This window comes from Melanotaenia boesemani, chromosome 4 (genome assembly GCF_017639745.1).
Source record: "Melanotaenia boesemani isolate fMelBoe1 chromosome 4, fMelBoe1.pri, whole genome shotgun sequence".
NCBI lineage: Eukaryota > Metazoa > Chordata > Actinopteri > Atheriniformes > Melanotaeniidae > Melanotaenia > Melanotaenia boesemani.
The window spans coordinates 38,324,363-38,347,715 of NC_055685.1; the positions used below are offsets into that span (position 1 = coordinate 38,324,363).

General features: G+C 42.1%; 1 protein-coding gene across 1 annotated transcript; it reads right to left on the reverse strand.

Moving 5' to 3' along the window:
- Window positions 1-18,298: 18,298 nt before the first annotated feature.
- On the reverse strand, window positions 18,299-22,838 carry si:ch73-6k14.2. Its single transcript, XM_041983361.1, has 2 exons — window positions 22,719-22,838; window positions 18,299-18,991 (listed from the first exon to the last, which is right to left on the reverse strand). The coding sequence occupies exon 2, from the start codon at window positions 18,988-18,990 to the stop codon at window positions 18,592-18,594; it is 399 nt and encodes a 132-aa protein (XP_041839295.1). The 5' UTR covers window position 18,991; window positions 22,719-22,838; the 3' UTR covers window positions 18,299-18,591.
- Between the last annotated feature and the right edge of the window lie 515 nt (window positions 22,839-23,353).

The following is a 23,353-nucleotide window of genomic DNA, read 5'->3' on the forward strand; positions in this document are numbered from 1 at the left end:
GGGTTAAAGGTTTAAAGACGCATGACGTAACTAACCGACCTAAGAAGAAACAGGATGAAAGATGGAAGTCAAACTAGCTGCCATTAAACTTTTTTTATTCATTCATGCATCTGAAGGTTAACTTTTGTTTTTTATTTTAATTTTTTTTAGTTATATTTTGTTTTTATTTTATTCCTTATTATGTTGAATGAGATTTTACTCTTTTGTGCCAACAAAGTTGTTAACATTAAGAAAGGTTACATACTAAATCCTTTAACTTGGTTTCAAATACCAAACCACCAGGGTGTTTTTTTTATCTTTATTGACTGTCTTGTTGTAACAATAATATTAATTATTAAATGGATTAATGTGGATTAAATAAGGGGATGGATTACTTGTATCTTCATTGACTTTGTCATGAATTTGTTCTTGTTTTTCTGAACTGAGCTGAACCGGTGTACACAGATTTTTTTTTTTTTTTTTTTTTTGTGCATTTTATTGTGCGTGTTTTCCAAAGTGTAACCCAGCGAGGAAATGAACATCTGGTTTGTGTTTGAACGGTGAAGGTGTGAAGAGATCAGATGTGATTTCAGGGCTTGGTTTCTGAATGGAGGTCAAGCTTGTGAAGAAGCTTTCAGGAGGAACCTGAGGCCCATAAAGCTGCGTGGTGGCGCCTCCACATGGAGGCAGAAGGGAACTACATGATCCAAACACGATCTCATAGCCTGGTGATGGATGTTGCTTTCTGATCATTTTCTTTAGATAAAAGCGGATATAATTGGGTCAAAGCATGTGAAATGGTTTGTTTTGTTAGGTTTTACACACTGTCTCTGCATTTTGGATAACTTTTTATTTAGTAAATTGTAATGTGTCATGTGTTGTTTAAACTCAGGTTGAATTTTCTGAATTTTAATACCTGGTGAAGATTTTTCTTTTCTTTTTTTAATTATGTCAAGATACATAAAACCTTGCAGTTTTAACAGGACTGTATAAACTGCACCAACAACGGAAATTGTACCTCAGGGACCTTTTCTTTGTATTTACCTGAGCTTTTAAGCTGCATCTCACGGCCTTCATCAGGGGGGTGGATTCATTTTCACACCTGGGATTGGGGAGACCGCTATATTCATGAAATGCACCTAGCTAACCCATGCAGTGTGACATTATCCAGAGCAGTGTGTGTAAATCTGCCTGACGCCAATGTGATTAATAAACAAAGCTGGTTTGATCAGAGAGAAGAGGCCATGTCAGCTCCTTTGCTTTCCAGTCTCAGTTCACTCTCCCGCCTTGAGGCCGATCTCGCGCTTCTGAAAGTGTGTGAACTGTTGTTCCGAGGCTGAAGAGGCCCTGCTGCGTGGACCCTGCAGACTTTCCACCATGTAGCTCAACTTTTAGCATGTGTTAGTGTGAGCTAATGAGCGCGTGCACAGATAGGGCGAGCACATCCAGAGACGGAGCGGGCTTATTGAGGATCTATTCTTTCCCACACTCCCCTGCTCTGACCCGGACCAGAACATCCCTGATTTCCAAAGCTGATCTCTCCTGCACAAGTTAATAGTCAGAAATCAAGAAATGTCTGTAAGGCTGATCAGTGAGAGGAAGCAGCTCAATAAGCCGCTCAGCATCTCCACATTAGTGTTCATCGACAGACAGGAGGGGGATAAACGAGCATCTTTATCCTGGATAAACAGAAATGTTGGGCCATTTTCTACATTATCTCATCAATCAATGTTTCACCTTTTATCTGCCTGAGAAAATGATTTGATGCCATCAGTGATCTCTGAACAATAAACAGCAGCACAGGGCTGATCACAGTTAGAGTTTGGACTCTGTTAGAAAAGAAAAAAGAAAGTTATGCAGCTTTGTTTTCATCCATGGATCCAGTTTTCTGCTCATTTCACTGATTAAACAGCTATTTTTCTTTAATTCAACCTGGACATCAAGTTAGCATCTCTATGTAAAATAGCCTGTTATTTTCATTAAATGCAAACACAAAATGATGCAAGAATAATAAAAAATGTCAATCAAGACATATTTTTAGTCTTTGTTTTTGTTACTAAAGTGAAGTTAATGTGATCTGTTTTTCATCTGGTGTTAAACGCTGCTCAGGATGAGTTTTTACACAACCTGCCAGTTTGATTGAGATTTCATTCATTAACAGTACTTCACATCATTTTTAATAGATCCCATCATTTATTTTATTATATTTAGTTTTCATTTTATTTTTATTCACTAAGAATTTTTTTAAACAGGTTTTATCACCACAGTTACAATTTTTACCAAATTCTACTTCTGGTTAAATTCAACATTATTATTATTATTATTAATTTTTTTTGTTATATATATAATTATTATTATTATTATTATTATTATTAATAATAATATTGTTATTATAATAATAATTATTATTATTATTATTATTATTGTTATTATTAATATTGTTATTATAATAATAATAATTATTATTATTATTATTAATATTATTATTATTATTATTATAGATCAGAAATCATTATTTTAGAATTTTACATTTTTCTCCTCACATCTGAAGCTCTATAAGTAGAACGGGAGGCAGAACCTCCAGTAGTCAGACACCGCCTCGACCATCAGACCATCTTCAAACTTTCCTTCCTAATAAACCTTATAACAGGTCTGACTTGGTGACCCTGATCCATCCTTTAGTCCTGCTGCTATAGGCTGACACTGCTAGGGACGTCCCATGATGCACTGGGCTCCTCTCTGCTCTCTTTACTCTCCATGTGGAAATATCTGATCTTGTTGTTGTCATTCATTTGTGTTCCTCTTCTTCTTTCTCAGCAGGAATTCCTGTATTAGAGTCCTGCTGCTGGTTGACCCCTCTTTCCTGTCCTCTCCACCCCGACCAGTCCAGGAAGATGGTCGTCCTTCCTGATTCTGGTGGTCTGTGTGCCATATTTTGCAGGACAGATTTGCTCTACCAAAGGAGTCATGTTATGTAAATGCTTGCCATTGATGTTTGGAATATTTTTATTAATTTTTTTTATTATAATCTTATTTTCTTTAGTCTTGATATGTCAGTGCCGAACCTGACAGGAAGACAGAAGAAGATATAAAAAGACAAAAGGACAGAATTGAAATGGGGAAATAAAAGTTGTCTAGGCTGCTTAAATCACATCAGTATTAACAATAACAATATAAACTACCACAGTACTACATGATACATAAAGAAAATAGGATAATGATGATATGAAAAAGTACAACAGTCATCAAACGTACCAACACATGGAGAGACGAGCATGTTTGTGAGCATGCACGTGTGAACATGAACATGCATGTGTGACCATGCAACAAGGATTAAACATGTGCTTGCAAGGGGGGCCATGACCACGCCGCACCCCAAAGCATCCAGGGGAGACAGGGGGGAGCCCGAGGCCCCAAAAGTCCGGCAGGTCCACAGAGCACCAAGCCCAGGACAGCTAAAGCAGACTGAGCAGCGGCCCCACTCAGCCCAGAGCAGAGGGGCCCCCAGACTAGAGCCCACTGTCCCGACTGGGCAGGGGCACCGAGCAGCCCAGGGCGACAATGAACAGGCCCAGCAGGCACGGGCCACAGAGACATGGAACCCGACCGCCCCAGGCAAAACTACTGCGGGCCGCACCAATCCAGCACCAAGGCTAGGTACCCCAAGGACAAAAACCCCTCTCTGCCCCAACCCTTACCAACTCACTCACCCAAAACCCCTCCATTGCGGAAGGGTCACCTCAGTGACTCCTGTCCGCCCACCCACAGCCAGTGTGCTGGTCCCGACGAGGCCCTAAATGTTTATGGGTGTCTAAGCTGTAATTAAAATTTAGTGGGGTAGGCAGTTGCAGGGCTTCACCGAGGGATCCCGCACCTGGGGACCCCTCAGCCAGTGTTGGGTGCCGGGGGAGGGGCACAACCGAGAGAAAGATCTCTCTCTCGGGCGACCAACTCCTCAGCTGGCTGCTGTAGGCGCTCCTGCCTCTCCAGGACCACTCAAGGGCAGTAGGGCAAAGGCCCAGCCAAGAGTCCAAAGTAGCAGCGCCATGGACGCCCATTTATCTCCAGCAATCCACGCCACCACACAGGGGACCAGAGCGCCCAGGTTGTACACACATATCTTCGATCGGATCCAAGGCCCAGTTCCTCCCAGCCACCCCGAGCAGGTTTTCCTTCCTGATGGAGGTCTTCCTTCCTGGTCCTGGTTCTGATGGAGGTTTTCCTTCCTAGTTGTGGATCTGATGAAGTTTTTCTTTTTTCCTAAGTGTGGATCTGATGGAGGTCTTCCTTTCTTGTCCTGGTTCTGATGGATGTTTTCCTTCCTGGTCCTGGTTCTGATGGATGTTTTCCTTTCTTGTCCTGGTTCTGATGAAGGTCTTCCTTCCTGGTCCTGGTTCTGATGGATGTTTTCCTTCCTGGTCCTGGTTCTGATGGATGTTTTCCTTTCTTGTCCTGGTTCTGATGAAGGTCTTCCTTCCTGGTCCTGGTTCTGATGGATGTTTTCCTTCCTGGTCCTGGTTCTGATGGATGTTTTCCTTTCTTGTCCTGGTTCTGATGAAGGTCTTCCTTCCTGGGTGTAGATCTGATGAAGTTTTTTTCCCCCCCAAGTGTTTATCTGATAGAGGTCTTCCTTTCTGGTCCTGGCTCTGATGGAGGATTTGGTTTCTGGTACTGGCTCTGATGGAGGTTTTCCTTCCTGGTCCTTATTCTGATGGAGGCTTTCATTCCTGGGTGTGGATCTGATTAGGTTTTCCTTCCTGATCCCGGTTCTGATTAAGGTTTTACTTCCTGATCCCTGTTCTGATGGAGGTTTTTTCTTCCTAGTTGTGGATCTGATGGAGGTCTACCTTTATGGTCCTGGTTCTGATGGAGGTTTTCCTTCCTAGGTGTGGATCTGATTGAGGTTTTCCTTTCTGATCCTGGCTCTGATGGAAGTTTTCCTTCCTGGTCCTGGTTCTGATGGAAGTTTTCCTTCCTGGTCCTGGTTCTGATGGAGGTTTTATATTTCTGGACCCAGTTATAATGAATTGGACTGATGAGGATGATATAATGGGTTTGTTATAAGTGGACAACGAATCGGACTGTAACTGTAAAAGTGACTTGAGATGACTTTGTCGTGATTTGGTGATGTATAAATAAAGCTGAATGTGACATCCAACCTCCTGTAAAACTCATGTTTAGTGTGTAAAGCCTTCTAAAACTTTTCGAGGATGAACCAACTGTGAAATCAAATCCAGACCTGTCTTTATGTTACTGAAGTGAAATCTGATGTTTTTGGAACGAATCAGTGATTTAGAGACAAGACAAAGGCTCATCTGATCCATGTCAAGATGTGGGACACGGATCCTCTACATGCAGTTGCGTTGGGACTCTGGGGAAGGTCTGTTTGCTGTTCTTGGCCAGGTGAAGGTTTCTAAAGTCCTTATCTGGCTGAGTCATGGATTGCTATCAGGATTTATTTCTTTTAGATAAACATTATAGCTGTTCCTTAGTTATGGAGAATTTGAGCTGTTATGTTTCATCCCCTCTTCGTTGGGTCAGGAGTCAGGAATCCGCCCCCTCACTGTCATCCAGCCTGCAGCTGCTGCAAACAAACAGCTGTGGTCCAAAACTCGCTCAGACCTCATTTAATTGTTATCACGCTAAGACCCCCCCCCCCCCCCCCCCCCCCCCCCCCCCCCCCCCCCACACACACACACACACACACCCAATCTCTTCTTCCTGAAGAACAAGCCATTTTTTCTGATAACTATTTGTCAACCCCTGCAACAAAGTCACTTCACCGTCCTCGAGCGGCAGCTGCATCATCTCTGCAGAAGAGGAAGAGTTTGTATTTTGATGCTGGTGGCGAGCCACGAGCTTCATTAGGAGGGCGAAAAAGCAGCAGCTGGAAAAATGATCCCGATAAGTCATGTTTTCATGCCAACAAATAATGTTTCTGGGTTTCAGATTTCAGAAGACTATATGAAATAAAACCAGCAGAAATTAGTCGTATCAAAACTCGCTTTATTTGTATCAACATCTGTAGAAAATATAAGGATATAAAATTTTCAAAATAAATAAATCAGCATAAATAGCAACAAGCAAAAATATTAATACAATGAAATTGTATGCATTTAAACAGTGCCCCTCTTTCCACACAGACTTGTTGCAATGCTGCTGTACATGTATGCATCCTCCTCGGCTTCCCTTCTTTCCCCTCGGCCCTTCCCTGCTTCCCACTGCTGGCGTCCCTCCACCCTCCTTTCCAGGCCTCTCCAGGGCAGCGTTTCAGTGAAAGCTCAGCTCTCAGCGTCCCCCTGCTTATGTGAAGTTACTGCTCTGCCTTCTTCTTCCTTTTGTCCATACACTCCATCTTCCGGCTTTCGTTCCTGTTTATGCTAAAAGTGAAGGAGAGAAACTGGTATTAGGCCAAAGGACTAACGCAAAACATCTGCAGGCTTTGTGGGGGCCACATGTCGACATGTCTTGGGAGTTGTTGAGCTGAAGAAATATTTCTCTCGTTTTCATTACGGTTGGGGGGAGGGAGTTCTTTTTGCAGGATAATCTGGGAAGTTTTTATCTCCACAAAAATATGCTCTGATGCAGCATGTCTGTGCCAAATCAAACATATTTAAGTGGTTCTTTGTGATTACTTTTGGTTTCAGTCAGTAAATTTAGCTCAGATTTATGGAAAAACCCTAAAGCGAGTGCCAGCTTAGCAGCACAACAGAAGCAGAGAGACTGGTTTGAGTGATTAAAAAATGGTTTAACTGGGTTGATGCTGTGTGGAAGATAATAAAGGTTTTTTGTTTAAACTCACTTTTCCCAGCACTGAATTATACCCGTGCCCCTCTCTGCCTCAGTGTCGAGGCAGCGCTGGAAGGTGGAGTTGTCTGGTCTGGTGATGGTTACTCTGAGAAATCCCAAACAAACAACACAAGTCAGTGATGAGATTCTAAATATCGTAAGACTGGAGATATTTTCCAGATAATATAATAATGTTAAACTCACATCAATTCCTGTTTATTACATCCGGGTTTCTTTTCATTTACAAGGAAATCTGAAATGTTGCCTTTGACGTTCTTGACTGAGACGTTGCACGAGCAGCGTCCAGGGATGAACTGTGCTGCAGGGAAAAGTTTAGACAGCAGTCAGATGAGCAGCCACATACTCTACAGTTTATTTGCTGTCTAAGAATGAGAGTCACAGGTTGTATTTCAACAATGCACTGGAAATCTTAACCTTTTATCAGCCTGTTAGCAATAATGTTGCACGGAAACTCACCCTGATAGAGCTCTATGCAAACCACAGCCACAACAGTGAGTAGAAAAGCACTGTTTCTCTGCGAAAGGCCCATTTTCTCTGTTTTTATCCGCTGAGAGAGAAAGAAGTCCAGAAAATCCCTCTGAGGAGAAAGTGAGAGCTCGAGTGAATTCCAGTTGAAGTGAAAGCTGAAGAGTGAGTTGCTGCTGTGAGCCTCCTCTGTTTTTATAGGCAGAGCCGAGTGGGTTTGCCCAAAGACAACGTTGTTTCCCATAAAGCCAGACCCCTAAAACTTCTGGAATTTCCACATCATGGTGGAGACTAAATCACAAATGAGCCCAGCACTCAAGAGTGGAGATAAACTAATTATCTTCATTCATGATTATGGATAAGGACAGTGACTGACTTATAAAGCATGTACAGGCAAAACAAACAGCAGCAACATGCTGATGTTTTCCTGACTGGCTTCACAAAACCGCTTCATTCATGAAAAGGTTACAGGAACTTCAGAAAGTTCCTACAGTGGGAGCAGTTCAGTTTCTCAATGGGATACAGATTAGCCACACAGTTACAGCTAAATAGTGTTTTCACCATTACAAGGTAGTTTAAGGCTGAGCTTCTGTAATAAAAACTGATGCTCTTTATGCTCATTAACATTTCCCGGCAAACACGAGGCCTGACGACACACTGCAGCATGACATGGTGCAGAGAGGGGGTGCAGGGGGGCAGCACCTGTTCCATAAGACACTCGGAAAGTGACTGACTGCACATAACGGTTCAGTCTGCTTGCATGTTTACATGCAACAAATATAGTTTGTCTAATCTAATCTGTTAACATGTTGCAGCAGGTATCATCCCATTCATGACCGAACAGCTCACACCGTGTGAAACGCTCATGTTCACATCGCCCACACGATGAAGATATTTCACAACTTTGTCTCAGGATTTTGTTACCTGGATGCATTTCAGGTGACGCGAGCAGTATGACGAAAAATACTGAACTGCTCTGCACGAAGAAATATTATAATAAATTATTAAAACAAAACCCCAAAAGTATAAAATTATGGCAGCTAATCATGGGCATAAAAAAAAGATAAAAACATTTGACCAAATAATAATAATAATAGCAAAGCTAATCAGGAAACCTTTAATTATTAACACTTTAAAACCCAAACCAAGAAAAAAATAGAGAGAAATAACATTTATTTAGTCTGATGTCTTTATTTGGCCCTTAAACAAAATGTAAAAAAGAAAAAAGAAGAACAAAAATCACTTTCGCATATTTAACAGGCAGAGGACCGTATCACATTGTTTTACCATAAAGTGATGCTGTAGGTCTCAGAAACTGACACATATGACATTAAAGTCCTTATTAAATTAAATTTGATGTTAAATTATCATTATACAGTGTTTTACTTTCCTTTATGTTCCCTTTATGTCAATATTTGCACCAAAAACTGAAAAACAAGGGGAAAATTTTTAAAAAGCAAATAAATGAATAAAATAAAATCATTTGATTAAAAAGCAATAAAATTAACTAAGTTCACAAGTGGTTATTTAGGTTTATTTATTGGGAAAAGTCAGCAGGTTACACTGAACAGCGGAGTCATCCCCAGCAGTAAGTCAGCAGACGTCTTCATCCACCACAGCTGAATTCTTACATGCTGAGTGTAAGCCACAAAAACCACATGAAGGTTGTAGTTAGGCTTTCACTGCTTATGTGCTGACTAATTGCTGGAAAACATAATCCCACACCCACAAAGCGTTTACTTCCATCCATCACTTAACAGATTCTGCGAGGGCTCTGACCGGTTGTAAGATGTGAGCAATGCTGTTAATTTAACAGAACGTTAACGGTTGACAAGGATTTCTACAGAGATTCAAGCAGCTTTATCAGCTTTTGTCTGGAAGCCTGACTTTATTATTCCAAATCTGAGATTTCAGGTTTTCACTTATAAACACAAAGAGACGAGCTGACAAGCTGCTGAGCCATCTGAGGACAAGTGCCTGTTTCGTAACATCCAAATCTTTTGCAGCTTTAATTTGAACTGCAGAAACTCTTAAAACAAAATGAAGAGTGTCTGGCACAGCAAAGCTCATTCAGTCTTCACAACTGCATCCCGCGTCCGAAAGAGTTTGTGATTGCAGCCAATAAAGGAAAAAAACCCACAAATGACAAAGCTGTTATTCTTTATGATGACATTACCTCCTCGTTAGCTGCTCCTGCTCGGCCTCTGCTTTCATTGTTTGGCTCAATCTTTTCTATTGTTGCAATTCTTTTAACAGTGAAAGCTGGGCTGCAATTTAAAATGGTTCCTTTTTGTATTATCATTATTAATAACTTCATTTCAAAGCCAATACGAGGTGTTGTTCGTACCAGAGCAGAAGTTGCACAGAGCATTATATATCAGTTTTATGTGACTATTAAAAGCATCACGAATCCACCCGAGAGACAAAGTGGAAGCAAAGAGCTTATTGGATTCTCAGCTTGTAAACCTGAACACAGATCAGACAGATGTGCTGTCATTAATTCTACTCATATTGATGAAGCATTCATCTTTTTAATGGGTAACATGAAATTAAGGCTTTGACATGCAGCCTCTCTTGTGATTTATCGTGTTTTCAGTGTTATTTACACAAAGAAAGTTCTGGCATTTTAACAAATTACCTAACACAGACTTCGTTTATTTTCTATGTAAACAAAGAGGAGAGCCTTGAGGCAAGTACGTTCGCTGCATCCTGCACAAAACCAGTTTTACTGTTTAATTTGCCAAGTTAGGGCAAAGATTAACATGAGAATCAATACATGCACTGAGTGAGAGTCCAGGAAATCTCTTTTAATAAAGATACTGTGAGACTGGACAGCTTGGACAGAACTGAACACACAGCAGCCAGTACAAACACTCTCCTCACCAGCAGCAGCGATTTCCAAACGATCCTCTCAACTCTGAACAAGCAGCCCGTTCAAAACAAAACTCTTTGTATTTGTGCAGATGAACAAGAATGTTTCCTACGTTTCACATGTTTAGCTTTACGATTACAAACAAGTCAGTTTTAACTCAACTCATCATGTTTTCCCGACCATAACCATGAACTTCTGGATTCCTAATCCTAACTGAGTAGTTTTAATGTGTGATAGAGAGACAACAGAGTTGAACACATCAGCTGGTCGGATGAGAATTAACTGACAAAGGTAAGAGCTTCTGCAGGAGAAACAGGTTATTTAACCCCAACTTGTGCTGTGAGTGATGATTTCTTTCATGGAACCAATAAAGTGTCTGCCTATCTTTTAGGAATGGGTGTTTCAAGACCAGGGCAGTCAGGGGTGGGGGACATGTGAAGCAGACAGACAGACAACACATCCTGCAGAGGAGAGGAAGTTAAACTAAAGTATCCATGTTATTACAGTAGTGATGATCAGTATCGATACCAACGTTGGTATCAATATTATCGACATTTGGATTGATCCACGCACCACTACAAAAAACAGGTTTGCTTGGTTAAAGCCAGTTTAACAGAAGGAATACAGAAGTGTTTTAAGTCTCTTTCCAGATGTTTTGACAGCACAGATTATCTCAAAGCGGAGCATCTGTTGGGTGGATGCTTTGCTCTGAAATGTTAATGGTCTCAGTAGACTGAAGATATTCAAGCTTCACCTGGTAGAAGCTGAACTGGACCTCATTTTCCTTTATTTTCTCTTTAGGCTTTTAGCCAGTTCTTGTCTTTAGCTCTGCAGGTTTCTTACATTTAACACTAGAAGTCCCAGAGAGGGGTCAATGGACCTTTCTACCTTTACAACCCAGAGATGGGTCGATTGACCAGTAGGATTTTAGCTAAAATCCTGTCTTAAGCTGCGAACAGCTTCTTTTGTTTGTAGACGAGTCAATTACTGGCACACCCCAGGAGGGCGCATACTTAGGGGAGACACTGTAGACTCTTGAAACCGGACTGTCAACTTTTGCCCAAAGCTTGGCTTGAGACACTGCTTGGTCCCCTGAGTATGAGATTGGAGTAGACCTCAAACAGATTCAGAAAGGTTTTCCTGCATTCTAGTATATTTCAAATAATTAAAAATATATTTGATATGATATATGATATATACCTCCTCGACACATTTGTGTGCTTTTAGAAGAAAAAAAAAAGATAATCATTGTGGGCCTTCAATAAAAAAGCAAACAATTTAGAATGATATGACAAAATGATGAATTCATATTTTTTTTAAAAATCACTTTAAAAGGTCCAGCTCTCCTCTTTTCATACAAATGAAAAAATACAAATTTTTCAGAATTTTTGACCAATTTTTCAAACTTTCTAACCCAATGTTCATGTACCTTATGTCCAAAAAGCCCAAGCAATGAACAATTTTGAATATTTAAAATGAACATTTTTTGATTGTGGTGGTACAGGCAGGGTCTGTGAGTAAAATGTCCAGAAGCATTAGTGTCTAAGTCAAGAGGGCATAAATGTCAACATGACAAAGATATAAAAGAACAACTGTGAATTTTTTCCAATGCTTTTTATTTTTGTCATAAAAAAAAACAACAAAACAGTTAAAATAATGCAAGTAATGAAACAATTTCACAAATATTTACACAAGGCTACAGTGGCATGCCCTTGTGTGAATGGCTTTTCTGCTCTTTCAGCAGTCCGTCTGTGCTAAGTCCAAACATGCTTGGCACTTCCATGGTATCTCCATCCTGCATTTGCCACATGTGTATTTGTAGCAGTCAACACATCTTACAGTTGCGCAATTGTTCTTGCATCGATGGTTGACCTGACATTTTGCCCTTTTCCCAGGGCTAGGTGTGGGAGGTTGCTGCTGAAGCAGTTGCTCCTTATGTGCCTTCTTCTGACTCACATGAGAGTTGGCCAACTCTTTCGCGAGCTCAACCAGGAAGTCCACTCTTCTCTCCTGCACTCCGGTGCATTCCTTATGAAGAACATGAGCGTTCAGTGCCGCCATGTCGATCATGTTGTAGAACACGGCGACTGGCCATCTCCGTGTTCCTGCACGCACGCTGTACTCCCGCACCATCTGGTCCATCACACACACACCACACTTTGTGGTGTTGTATTGTGTGACAGTGTTTGGCTTCCTTTTGGTGGTATTCTCAGTCTCAACCACATTGTGCATGCTGCTGAGAAGATAGACAGTCTTTTTCCGTTTCGGCGCATATACTGTGAGTGTTGCACCAGTGGTGAAAAACACTCGAGTGGTGAATTTAGTGTGGTCCTTCAGTCTAGTTGACTGAGGAATTTCCCGGCGAATCTTGTTGACTGTGCCAAGGATGGTGGTTTTCCGGCTAAGCAGTCGTTGCGCAAGGGACAGCGATGTAAAAAAATTGTCTGTTGTTACAGTTCTGCCCTTATCCATGAACGGCTCCATCAGCCTCATCACTACACTCTCAGAGAGTCTCTCTCCACTGGGACGACTGGGGTCCTTGCCAAGATATGGCAGGATATTGCAAATGTACTTTGATTTCAAGTCACAAGCCAGCCAAAACTTAATGCCAAATTTGTCCGGTTTTGTTGCAATGTACTGCAGAAAACTGCAGCGAGTCTTTGTCGGGAAAAGCTGTTCATCAATAGTGATGTGTCGACCAGGGTTATAAGATCTGATGCAGTTATTGACAAAAGATTCCCACAGATTAGAAATTGCAGCAAACTTATTTGTCTCCACTCGCTCACTGCGTGTGAACATGTTATCAAAGCGTAGGTGTTGCATGATGTTTTGGAAGCGGTTTCGGGCCATAGTAGCAATGATTCGTGGGTTTCCCAGCTCTGCTGACCAATTGTCACGTAGTGATGGAACTTTCTTCCCCCCCCCCGCAAGATAATAATTGCAATAAATGCCATTAGTTCTGGGAGGTTCATGAACCAATCTGCCTGCTCCTTTTGCCGTGCATGCTGAATGGTCCATTCTTGAATGCTACGAAGCATTTCAAGTGTTATAAAACAGAAGAAGCTTTGAAGACGAGTCCGGATACTTCTTCTGGCCTTAGCAGTTGGCTCTCCATCTGTGCCGTATGGTTCTATTGGGGTGAAATTGAGACATGTCCCCAGCTGTTCTTCATGCCACACTGTGCCATCTTTAGCCATCTCTGTCCTCTCACTTCCCAACCGAGCCCTCTTTTCTGGCAGTGGAGCAGTCTCATCATCTGCAAGGTAAACAATTTCACAATTTCAGAGGACGAAAATAGGATGTTTTGGAAATAAGATTAAAAAAATCCTTTATTTGTACCAAAATGGAGAAATTCCAGTGTTGCAACTCACAGTACAGGACAAAGCAGAAAGAAAGAAATTTGTCATACCAAAAAGTTCAATAATAGTTTCAAATCTTACCTGAAGACTGCTCAGAGTCAGAGTCCGAATCCAGCTGAATTTGTATCTCTTCTCCATCTGAGTCACAAGGGTTTGTATCGCTGAGGATCAGGTCCAATGCCTGCTGAGTTGTAAGCCGCCTCTGCATTTTGCTTCCTTCTATTTGTTGGAGGTGAAGCTAGCTACTATTTATCCCCCTCAGCCCACCATCCCCCACTGCCACAGAATTTACCAGACGTTTCAAGGTAACAAGGAGGGGCTGGATGCAATGGGTGCATTCCTCAGGTAATGGCTGCATTTACAAATGAAGAGATGCTAATTTTTGCCAGCAGAGTCGTCAGTTTGGACTAAAGGTCTTTCGACCCTTCTCTGGGACTTTAGGGAGATATCAAAATTCCTGGGACTTCTAGTGTTAAACTCCATTAGCATCAAATCTCACAGCGATTCACACCTCGTTCCAGAGCCTAGTGTAACCCGGGTGCTAACGCATGTCGAACAGAGCGGTTAATATAGACCACAGAATTAGTGAGTCGCGCTAGCATTAGCTTAGCCTCTCATGCAATCCATTCCATTATCCTAGCCACCGCAATTGTTTGTATGGAGCAGTTAGCATTGGTTCATATATCCATTTTCTCCTACAACAGTGAGGCATTCAGTTGTTTTTTTCTGGTTTTGGTGGTAGTAATGCATCACTTCCAGGTGCTGTTTAACACAAGAAACTTACATATTTAGACAATGGGCAGGTAAACAAAATCATTACCCATCTCCATCCATCTGTCAAGTTGAAAGAAACATGATGTGGTTTTGGAAAATTACTGTTCAGCATTTTTATGAAATCTAGATCAGATGAAATAAACATCCGTGTGGGTTGATCAGTGGTGTTTTCAACAGGTAACCACGGCATAGCCTCGGTTTCCTCACAAAACTAATCATTACAATAAAGACTCAGCTGTAGTAAATTTATTGATTAAAGTTTACATTCAGCAGGTACGAAGATACAAAGATTTTCATGAATCTTTGTAACAAGGTTGTAAGAGGGTCTAGTCTATTTGAACTGGTGATACTGGGTCTGCACCATTATTATGAGTCATTCTAGTGGGATAAGACAGCATCACACAGTTGCTGCAGGTTTGTCGGCTGCATCCATGATGAGAATCTCCCGTTCCACCACATCCCAAAGCTGCTCTACTGGACTGAGATCTGGTGGCTGTGGAGGCCGTTGGAGTCCAGTGAACTCATCGTCATGTTCTAGAAAGCAGGTGGAGATGATCTGAGCTTTGTGACATGGTGCATTATCCTGCTGGAAGTAGCATCAGAAGATGCTCCACTGTGGTCATAAAGGGATGGACATGGTCAGCAACAATACTCAGGTAGGCTGTGCTGGTTGAACCAGGCCACGTTGGTACTAAGGGGCCCAAAGTGGGCCAAGAAAATCTCCCCCCACCATTACACCAGCAGCAGCCTGAAGCGTTGATCCAAGGCAGGATGGATCCATGTTTTCATGATGTTTCCAGCAGATTCTGAGCCGAGCATCTGAATGTGGAGCTGAAATGGAGACTCATCAGACCAGCAACGTTTCTCCATCTTCCATTGTCCAGTGTTGGTGAGTGTGTGTGAATCAGTTACCTGTCCTTAGCTGACAGGAGGCACCCGGTGTGGATATTTATTCTATCGACCATTCTCTTTACAGAGAATGGTCTATAGAAGATGGGGTAAATACTCAGACCAACAACCATGCCACATTTAGTCACTTAAATCCCTTTTCTTCCTCATTCTGATGCTCAGCTTGAACTTCAGCAAGTCGTCTTTACGTCTACATGACCAAATGTGTTGAGTTACTGCCATGTGATTGGCTGATTAGATATTTGTGTTAACAAGCAGGTGGCTCTGACGAGGGGAATGGTGAGTGTGTGTTACAGAGTGTGATCAGTACATAGAAAAACACTGAATGGATTCCCTAACGGCATCTTCCACATATCAGAAATATTAAGTCTCCCCTCTTCTGCAGGACGCACAGCTCCTTAGCAGGAAAACAGTTTCATGTTTCACCATGCAGGGATGTGTGTCCGTTGTTATGTTGCTTCCATTTAAAAAGGTAAAACCAAAGCTGCTTGTCAGTGAAAGGCGAAGATTGTGGATGTTGTGATTTGCATCAGTGAGGCAACATGGCGTCACACTGAGATGAATCCAACAGAGCAGGACTGTGTTGTGAAATAAAAACATGCAGTAACTGCTTCCAGTTCTTCTTCTGATTACATGCATGTCTCGACTGGAGGATTGTCTGTTGGCTTAGTTATAATACTTTAGCATGATGATTTTATGTGACGGATTCTCATGGTATTTTCACCAGCGTACAGCTCTCATTACTTCTTGTTTTTCTTGACTGTGTTTGATATGTAAAGCCGAACATCACACTCTGTGAGGTATCACAAGCAGACTCGGAGTTGATAACAGCAGATCTGTTTTCTGTCAGCCCCTCAGGCACACCGCAGAACGTCTTACAGCTCACCTTACAGATTTCCTCATTTAATGAGTTTTTGAAAAAGGATCTGCAGTGAATTCAGTTTAAAAGAAATCATCTCATCCTGCTGAATCAGCACTGAGCTGTTAGTGTTGCTGTGTATTAAGCTTTGCTTCATATCTGCATACCATTCATTTACAAATAATGCATGTTCTGACTTATTCTTTGGAATATAATGACAGTTCATGTTCCAGAGACTTGACGAACACATACAGATTGTATTGCACAATACGTGTGTGTTCAGTTCAGGTCAGCCATACTAAACCTCTGAGCTTGTTCTGTGGAATCGCCTCCAGGGAGGCTTTCTCTCTTTTACCACATGTGTTTTTGGAAGTGACTCCTGCTTTTTACTGCCAAGACCCGACCAGATTCTTTCTCACAGTCACAAGACTTCAGGGAAAAAGAAACCTAAAATAAGACGACTCAAGCGCAGGTCCAGAGCAGAATTCAGGGGGTTTATGCACAAAGCAATGCAGGAAATGTTAAAGCTGGACTCATTTCATATTTACAGCTCAGTTGTTTTTCTGAAACTAAACCAAATTACTTTGAATACACAAAAATGAATAAAAACAATTAAAGTTCTTTAAAACCAGATTAAACCTTTTTCAAAATGTCTGTAAAGTTTACTGTTTGTAACTTTTACCGATCCTCCTCTGATCAATGCATTAATTCATTCCACAGGATCAGTGTGAGTACCTCCATAAAAACATGCAGGTGAGGTGACACAATGCCAAGAAGCAAAGACATCAGCTATGGTCTGTTTCAGCCCATCAGTCTGAGAAGGGTTAGAAGGTCATTTCCAAACTATCTGGAGTTCATGATTTTACAGAGAGAAAGATTATTCACAAGTGGGAAACATTCCAGACAGATGTCAATCTTTCCAAGAGTGGACATCCCAGCAAGTTCAGTTAAAGGTAAACCGTACAATGCTCAGACTCTCCAGACCTCAGCTAGCAGGCTAAATGTTAAAGTTCATGGCAGTCCAGTTAGAAAAATACAGAACCAGTAGGGCTTGTTTGGAAGGGGAGAAAACTTCTGAAAAGAACATGGCAGCATGGCTTAGCAGCCACGTGGCTGTAGCCTCGGAGGAAGAGCGGTCGTCCACCAACTGGAAAGTCGATGGATCAGTTCCATGCTGCCTACATGCTGAAGACACTGATGATCCGGACACCTTGCAGTCGGTGAGTGAACTGTGAACTTTTCTGGATACAAAAGTCAGATGTGAGTCTATCCTTGGCTGGAACTGTCTCGTGCATCAGGACAATGACCCCAAACTCAGCAGCAGATCTACACCAGGACCAAGGTTGACATGATCCAGTCAAAGTCCAGATCTGAACCTGACTGAGTTGCTGTGGTGGGACCTTCAGAGAGCTGCAGAAACCAAAGAACTGAAGCCACGTTGGAAAGAAGAGTGGAGCAAAATTCCTCCACAACCATGAGAGAAACTGATGGCGTCATCCAGACACCTCACTGACTTCTGGACTAGTTTTTGTTCAGTAATGACATTTTAATATGTCACATGTTATTCATCGGAAGCTTTTTAGCTCATGTTCAGGTCCCGATTATCATGATTGTGTAACACTTTTCATATGGCTCTACTCTAAACGTGGACATTTCAGTTTAGTTCAGTTTGTTCAGCATTTGAACTATTCAGTCCAAACCCAGACACTGACAGTATTTTCCTGCAGGACAAAAGTAAGAAGAGTGACAGACTGTGAGATCAATGGGAGCTCCACAGAAAAACTGGTAATGAAGATGAGGAAATCATTGACAGGATGAGGAGAAGTTCATATAAAAACCCATGAGACTTTATTTGTGTCATTGCTAGAAATGCTGGGAATCCACTTTAGAGACAGTATTTATGAATGAGTCATTTTCTTCATCAATGCTTAAAGATGAAACTTTAAAAAGTCACACAGAGATGTTTTCACTCTTTCAGGTTTTATTCAGGCTTTTCTTTTATTCCACTGATTTAGGGCTCTGTAGAGGAGGCAGAGTCTGTGTTTAAACAGTCAAACACAGGCTCAAAACCAGAAGAGTTTATGGTTTTGTTTTGGCTGAAGGGCCCTCTGCTGCCTGTTTGTTTCATGTGTCTTTGGACAGAGAAGACTGTGTTGTTTTAGTCTGAAGGGAAAAAAGTTTTGGGGTTCATTTTTATTTAAATCCAAAACCTAAACATATGTGCTAATGAAGTTATTTATTTGTTTTTAAGTGAGTTTTTAATCCCAGAGATAATTAGGTGCATCTTAAAATATTTAAATCACGCTCTGTTCGAGTGAGCGCCCCCTGGTGGCTGAAGGGCCCCGTGCAGCCACTTAGTGGGCTCACGCTTCGGGCGAGCTCTGCTCATTTGTTTGTTCTGCCCTTGATATTGTTCCCTTTTCATCTTTTGTTTCATGCGTTGCATTCATTAAGCACTTCAAAGGGAAAATCACATTTGGAGAGTACTCAGTTACTTCTATCAAATAAATGGGTCATGCAACATGGAGCTGATGTCAGGGCTGCAGGGGGAACATGGCTCTGGATCACACCAGGCCTGCAAACAGGGACCGAGACACCAGCATGTCCATCAGGCTCTGTTTCACGCGCAGTGGCAGGTCATAGTCTGAATGCTCGGTCAAGATGAGCGTAACGTCTGATGGGTCAATGGGAAGCCAGGAGCTGTGGCTCCTTGAGGAGCTCAGAAAAAACGATGGAGCCCCGGCAGAGACTGCTGGGCTGGTGCTGACCCTCCAGCGACGGTGGCCTCTCAGGGGCCCGTGCAGCGGGTAGCAGGCCGGTTGGGAGAGCTCTTTGATGGAGTCCACGTACTCCTCCATAGTGTGGGAGGAGAAGTCCAGGTCTCCGTCCTCTATGTCGCTCTCCTGCATCTCACTGATGGTGGGAAGTCTGTCCACAGTGGAGCGGCGGCATCTCGGCTTCATCCTGCAACGGAAAGACCTGCGTTTAGTGTTACTGCGCCGACTGCAATCTGAACCCTGAATGACTGTTAGTAATGGAGGGTCAGCCCTTTTCTTTCAGGTGCAAGAAAGGATGCATCCATTCCAGGCCATCTCAGGGCCATCACAGACAGACAAACATCCACCCACACTCACTGCTAGGGACAGTTTAGCGCAGCAAACTCCAACGCCAGTCACATGAGCTACTGTCCTGCAGGTTTTAGATGTTTCCCTACTACAACACACCTCAGTCAAATAAAAAGTTCTGCTATTTCCTGTTAATGACTCAATGATTTGAGTCAGGGTGAACACTTGAAGCCATGAACCTTCATGGTGTGGAGCGACAGTGCTAACTACAACACCATCTTTATATTTATAGCCATGACCACAGAGGGCGCCACCACAGGAACCACCCAGGTCAAGACAGGTCTGGGTCCACACCACAGCAACAAGGCTGCAGTGCAGGACCCCCAGCCACCCAGAAAAGGGCAGTCACCATGGCAACAACCCTGCAGACAGAGCAGGTAGAGCTACCGGTGTGGAGGATACCCAGGAGGAAAAACTGGAGTTAAACAGTAAAAGCAAGAATAAATACACTTATGAACAACAAGAACTGATAAGAGCAACAAGAATAAAAATACAGATAAAGGAGTTCAAGAAAATAAAACAAAATAAAGGAGTTTATTAAAAACTGTGTACTTGGGTAAAACAAAAAATGTCTTTAAAAACATCAATAGTCTCTTCAGCCCTGAGGTTCTCTGCAGGATGTTCCAGTCGAGGCTCGTAGTGGTGGAACGAGGACTCACCAGAAGTCTTGGTTCTGACTTTGGGAACAACTAAAAGGCCGGTACCAGAAGGTCTCAGGGTCCGCGAAGGTTCATTATTAAAAAGAAGATCTGATAAATAAGAGGGCCCAAGGTCTTTAAGACATTTATAAACTACTAAAAGAACCTTAAAATCAATCCTGAAACAAATGCAGCGATTTTAAAACTGGTGTGATGTGTTCCCCCCCTCTGGTCCTCCTCAGAGCACCTCCCGCATAGTTCTGGAGGAATTCTAAGTTAGAAATAAACATTTTGGGTAGACCAGAGAGCAGGGCATTACAGTAATCTAATCTACTAGAAATAAAAGCATAAGCACCTTGGTGCTGGGAGGAGAGAGAAATCGGCGGACTTTGGCCATGGTAAGATGGTAAAATCCTGTCTTTGTGACATTTCTGATGTGTGATGAATAAAACCCAGCTCAGAGTCAACAAGGTAAAATTATCTCTCTGTAGGAAATTTTCTACCATCCATGATTTTATGTCTAAAATACAATTTAAGAGTGTTAACTAGCTTCAGGTCATCAGGCGACGACAATGTAAAGCTGTGAAAATCAGGGCCATGTATTCACCCCCAAGAGGCAACATGTACAGATTAAACAGAAGTGAGCCTAAAACTGATCCGTGGGGAACCCCACACCGGATTTTATGGGTCTTTGAGGAGCCTGTACCCATACTCACAAAACTGCTGATTTGTGAGATATGAGTGAAACCAATAAAGTCTATACCTGAGAGGCCAACCAAACTTCTGAGTCTGTTTAATAAAATCTGGTTATCTACTGTATCAAAGGCAGCTCTTAGATCCAGTAGAACCAGAACTGAAAGTCTCTGCTCATCAAAGTTACACCTGAGGTCATTTCCAATCTTTAAAATGGCGTCTCGGTACTGTGGTTTGTCCTAAAACCAGATAATATCTTGGAAAAATATCTGTTTTTATCCAAAAATTCATTTAACTGAAGAAAAACAACTTTTTCTATGATTTTTCTTAAAAATGACACATTGAATACAGCTCAGTAATTATTATAAACAGTGGGATCTGTAATGGTGTCTCCCTGAGGACCCAGAAATTCAGCCAGACACTCAGTGATTGAGATTACAAAACAATGTAATTTATTGAGACCGGGTAATGGAGGAGATGAGCAAGGTGTGGTCGGGTAGGAAGTGGTGGAGACTTCCTCAGGTAATGCAGGGTACAGGATCCTGAAAAGACTCCAGAACCAATCAGGAGGGTCCACAATCCAAAGGAGCAGAGAATTAAGAAGCCAAGAGTCATAAACAGGGGCAAGAGGCAGACTACTTGTGGGGGCAGGCGAAAATCCGTGGTCTTTCCAAAACAGGGCCAAATCTAGGAGAGCACTAGGCAGGAGCAGTCCGACAGGGGATGAAGCAAAAGAAGTCCAAGGGCCGTAACAGGGTCAAATACCGGAATCTGGGAACAAGAGTAAACGCTGGACATCAACAAGAAAAACAATGCTGACCATCTGGCAGGGAAGCAAGGACTGGAGTGACCTTAAGTAGGGAGGGGAGAAGGTGAAGAGAGTGAGCAATCAGGATTGCCACAGGTGGAGCAGATGAGCGTGATGAGGGACTGGAGGCCCAGCAGAGCAGCAACCATGACAGGGATCTAAAGGGGCCGTTTTACAGGCAGATGGGAGAACACCCGTCTGAAGAGTGTAATTTACAGTAGAGGGCACCAGGTCAAATAGCTGGGAACTGGGACGTTTAGTGTCCTTGATTATGTTTTTAGCTCCGGTGGTGGTGTAGATCTCCGTCAGGGAGGGGACAGGACAGCCAACAATCCACTGTGCTGCTTTGACTGACCTCTAAAGCCTCGCTCTGTATGTCTCAGTGCAGCTCCCGTACCAGGTTGTTGTCTGTGCACCAGGTCATCAGCTTCTGGGCCTCTTTGTAGGCTGTATGGTCACACTTTGAGATCAGTCCGACCACTGCGGTGTTGTCAGCCCTGTGGTGAACCGGTGCTCAGTGTGCAGGTGGAGGAAAGGTGGGGGGCAAGTCTCTGCAGCCCATTGGTCAAATAGTCCTTGATCCAGGTACATGTGAGAGGGGGTAGGCCCAGGGTGTCCCGTGTGGTCTTTCAGGTGGCTCAGCACAGCATGCAGCAGGCATATATGTATACTTTTTTTTTTTTTTTTTTTGCTGTATAATATAGATTATAAAACAATTTGTCTCTTTTTCTTCTATTGTTGTGAGTTTTTGACTTGTGAGCATTTGTCATGAAATCCATTTGTTGGCCCATGCTCCTGGATAGATGCTCTGTAGCTTAACGTTTGTAAGGCAAGGCAAGTTTATTTGTATAGCACGTTTTAATGTACAAGACAATTCAAAGTTCTTTACGTAAAACATTAAAAGCATTACAGGTGGTGCAAAAATAGCATTAAAAAATAGTAAAAGGCAGAAACAAATAGAAAAAAATCACAATAAAATCATAATAGAATAATACATTAAATTAAAATTATTAAAAGCCAAGAAAAGGCAAAAGTTAGTGCAGATCTATCTATCTATCTATCTATCTATCTATCTATCTATCTATCTATGCTGTAAAGACATTTACGTTTCAAGCTTCTAAAACTATTAAATCAATTTCTACTGTTTCAGCCCACAAACCTTGGATGAAATCCAGTATGTTTTCAGTTATGTCCCTTCCAACATTATTTCCACATCAAATAAACTGCAATTAAAACTGTTTCTGTTATATAATTTGTAACAGACTGCATAACTTCCCAGAAAGTCGAATTGAAACAATTGTGGTTTAAAATCCAACCCAACATCTCAGAGATCAGATTTCAGTTCAGAGAGACTTTAATCTCCACCAGGTTGTCAGGAATGAACTAAAACTTATCAGGAACCAAACTAGATCCATCTAACCACTCACCTGTGATATTTAGTCCTCAGATCTGAGCAAGACCCGGGATGCCAGCAGCCTGCAGGGATCCACTCTGCTTTACTGAAGCTCTCAGTATAGAGAGAACATGCTGCAGCGAGACGGAAGTGTGATTCTGTAAATGCTGTCGGAGGATAAACCAGGCCAGGGGAGCTTTTATAATGCATTAGCCAGCCAGGCTAAGAGAGCCAATTATAGCCATCAGAGCCCAGAGAGAGAGAGTCAGGCTGGCAGGCTGGAAGTGGGAAACAAGGTGGGTCATCAGCAGGACATTTACAGCTGCAGGTCTGTTTGTTGACCTGCTGAGGGTCAGAACTTAAAGCTCCACTAGAGGTTTTAACCGTAAGACAAGAGAAGTTGGCGTAGCCTTGATCTGGGACAAGAAGAGTAGTTAAATAACAGTTACTAGATTACATCGTTTGTTAAATCTCCACTGCAACAAACATCATCAGCAGCAGACTGCATCTCTTTCAGAAAACCTTTTTTTCAATCCAAATCTCTCAAATAAAGAGAAACAGTAAGAAATATTTCACATATCCACTAGAAGAAAAGTGGTTCAAACCAATTATTTTACAACATTAAGCGCTATAAATAACTGACAGAATCTGTAATGTATGCTTTTTAAA

Coding starts and splice junctions, on each gene's coding strand:
- si:ch73-6k14.2 (XM_041983361.1), bottom strand. CDS start 18,990: ATGAAGCCGAGATGCCGCCGCTCCACTGTGGACAGACTTCCCACCATC.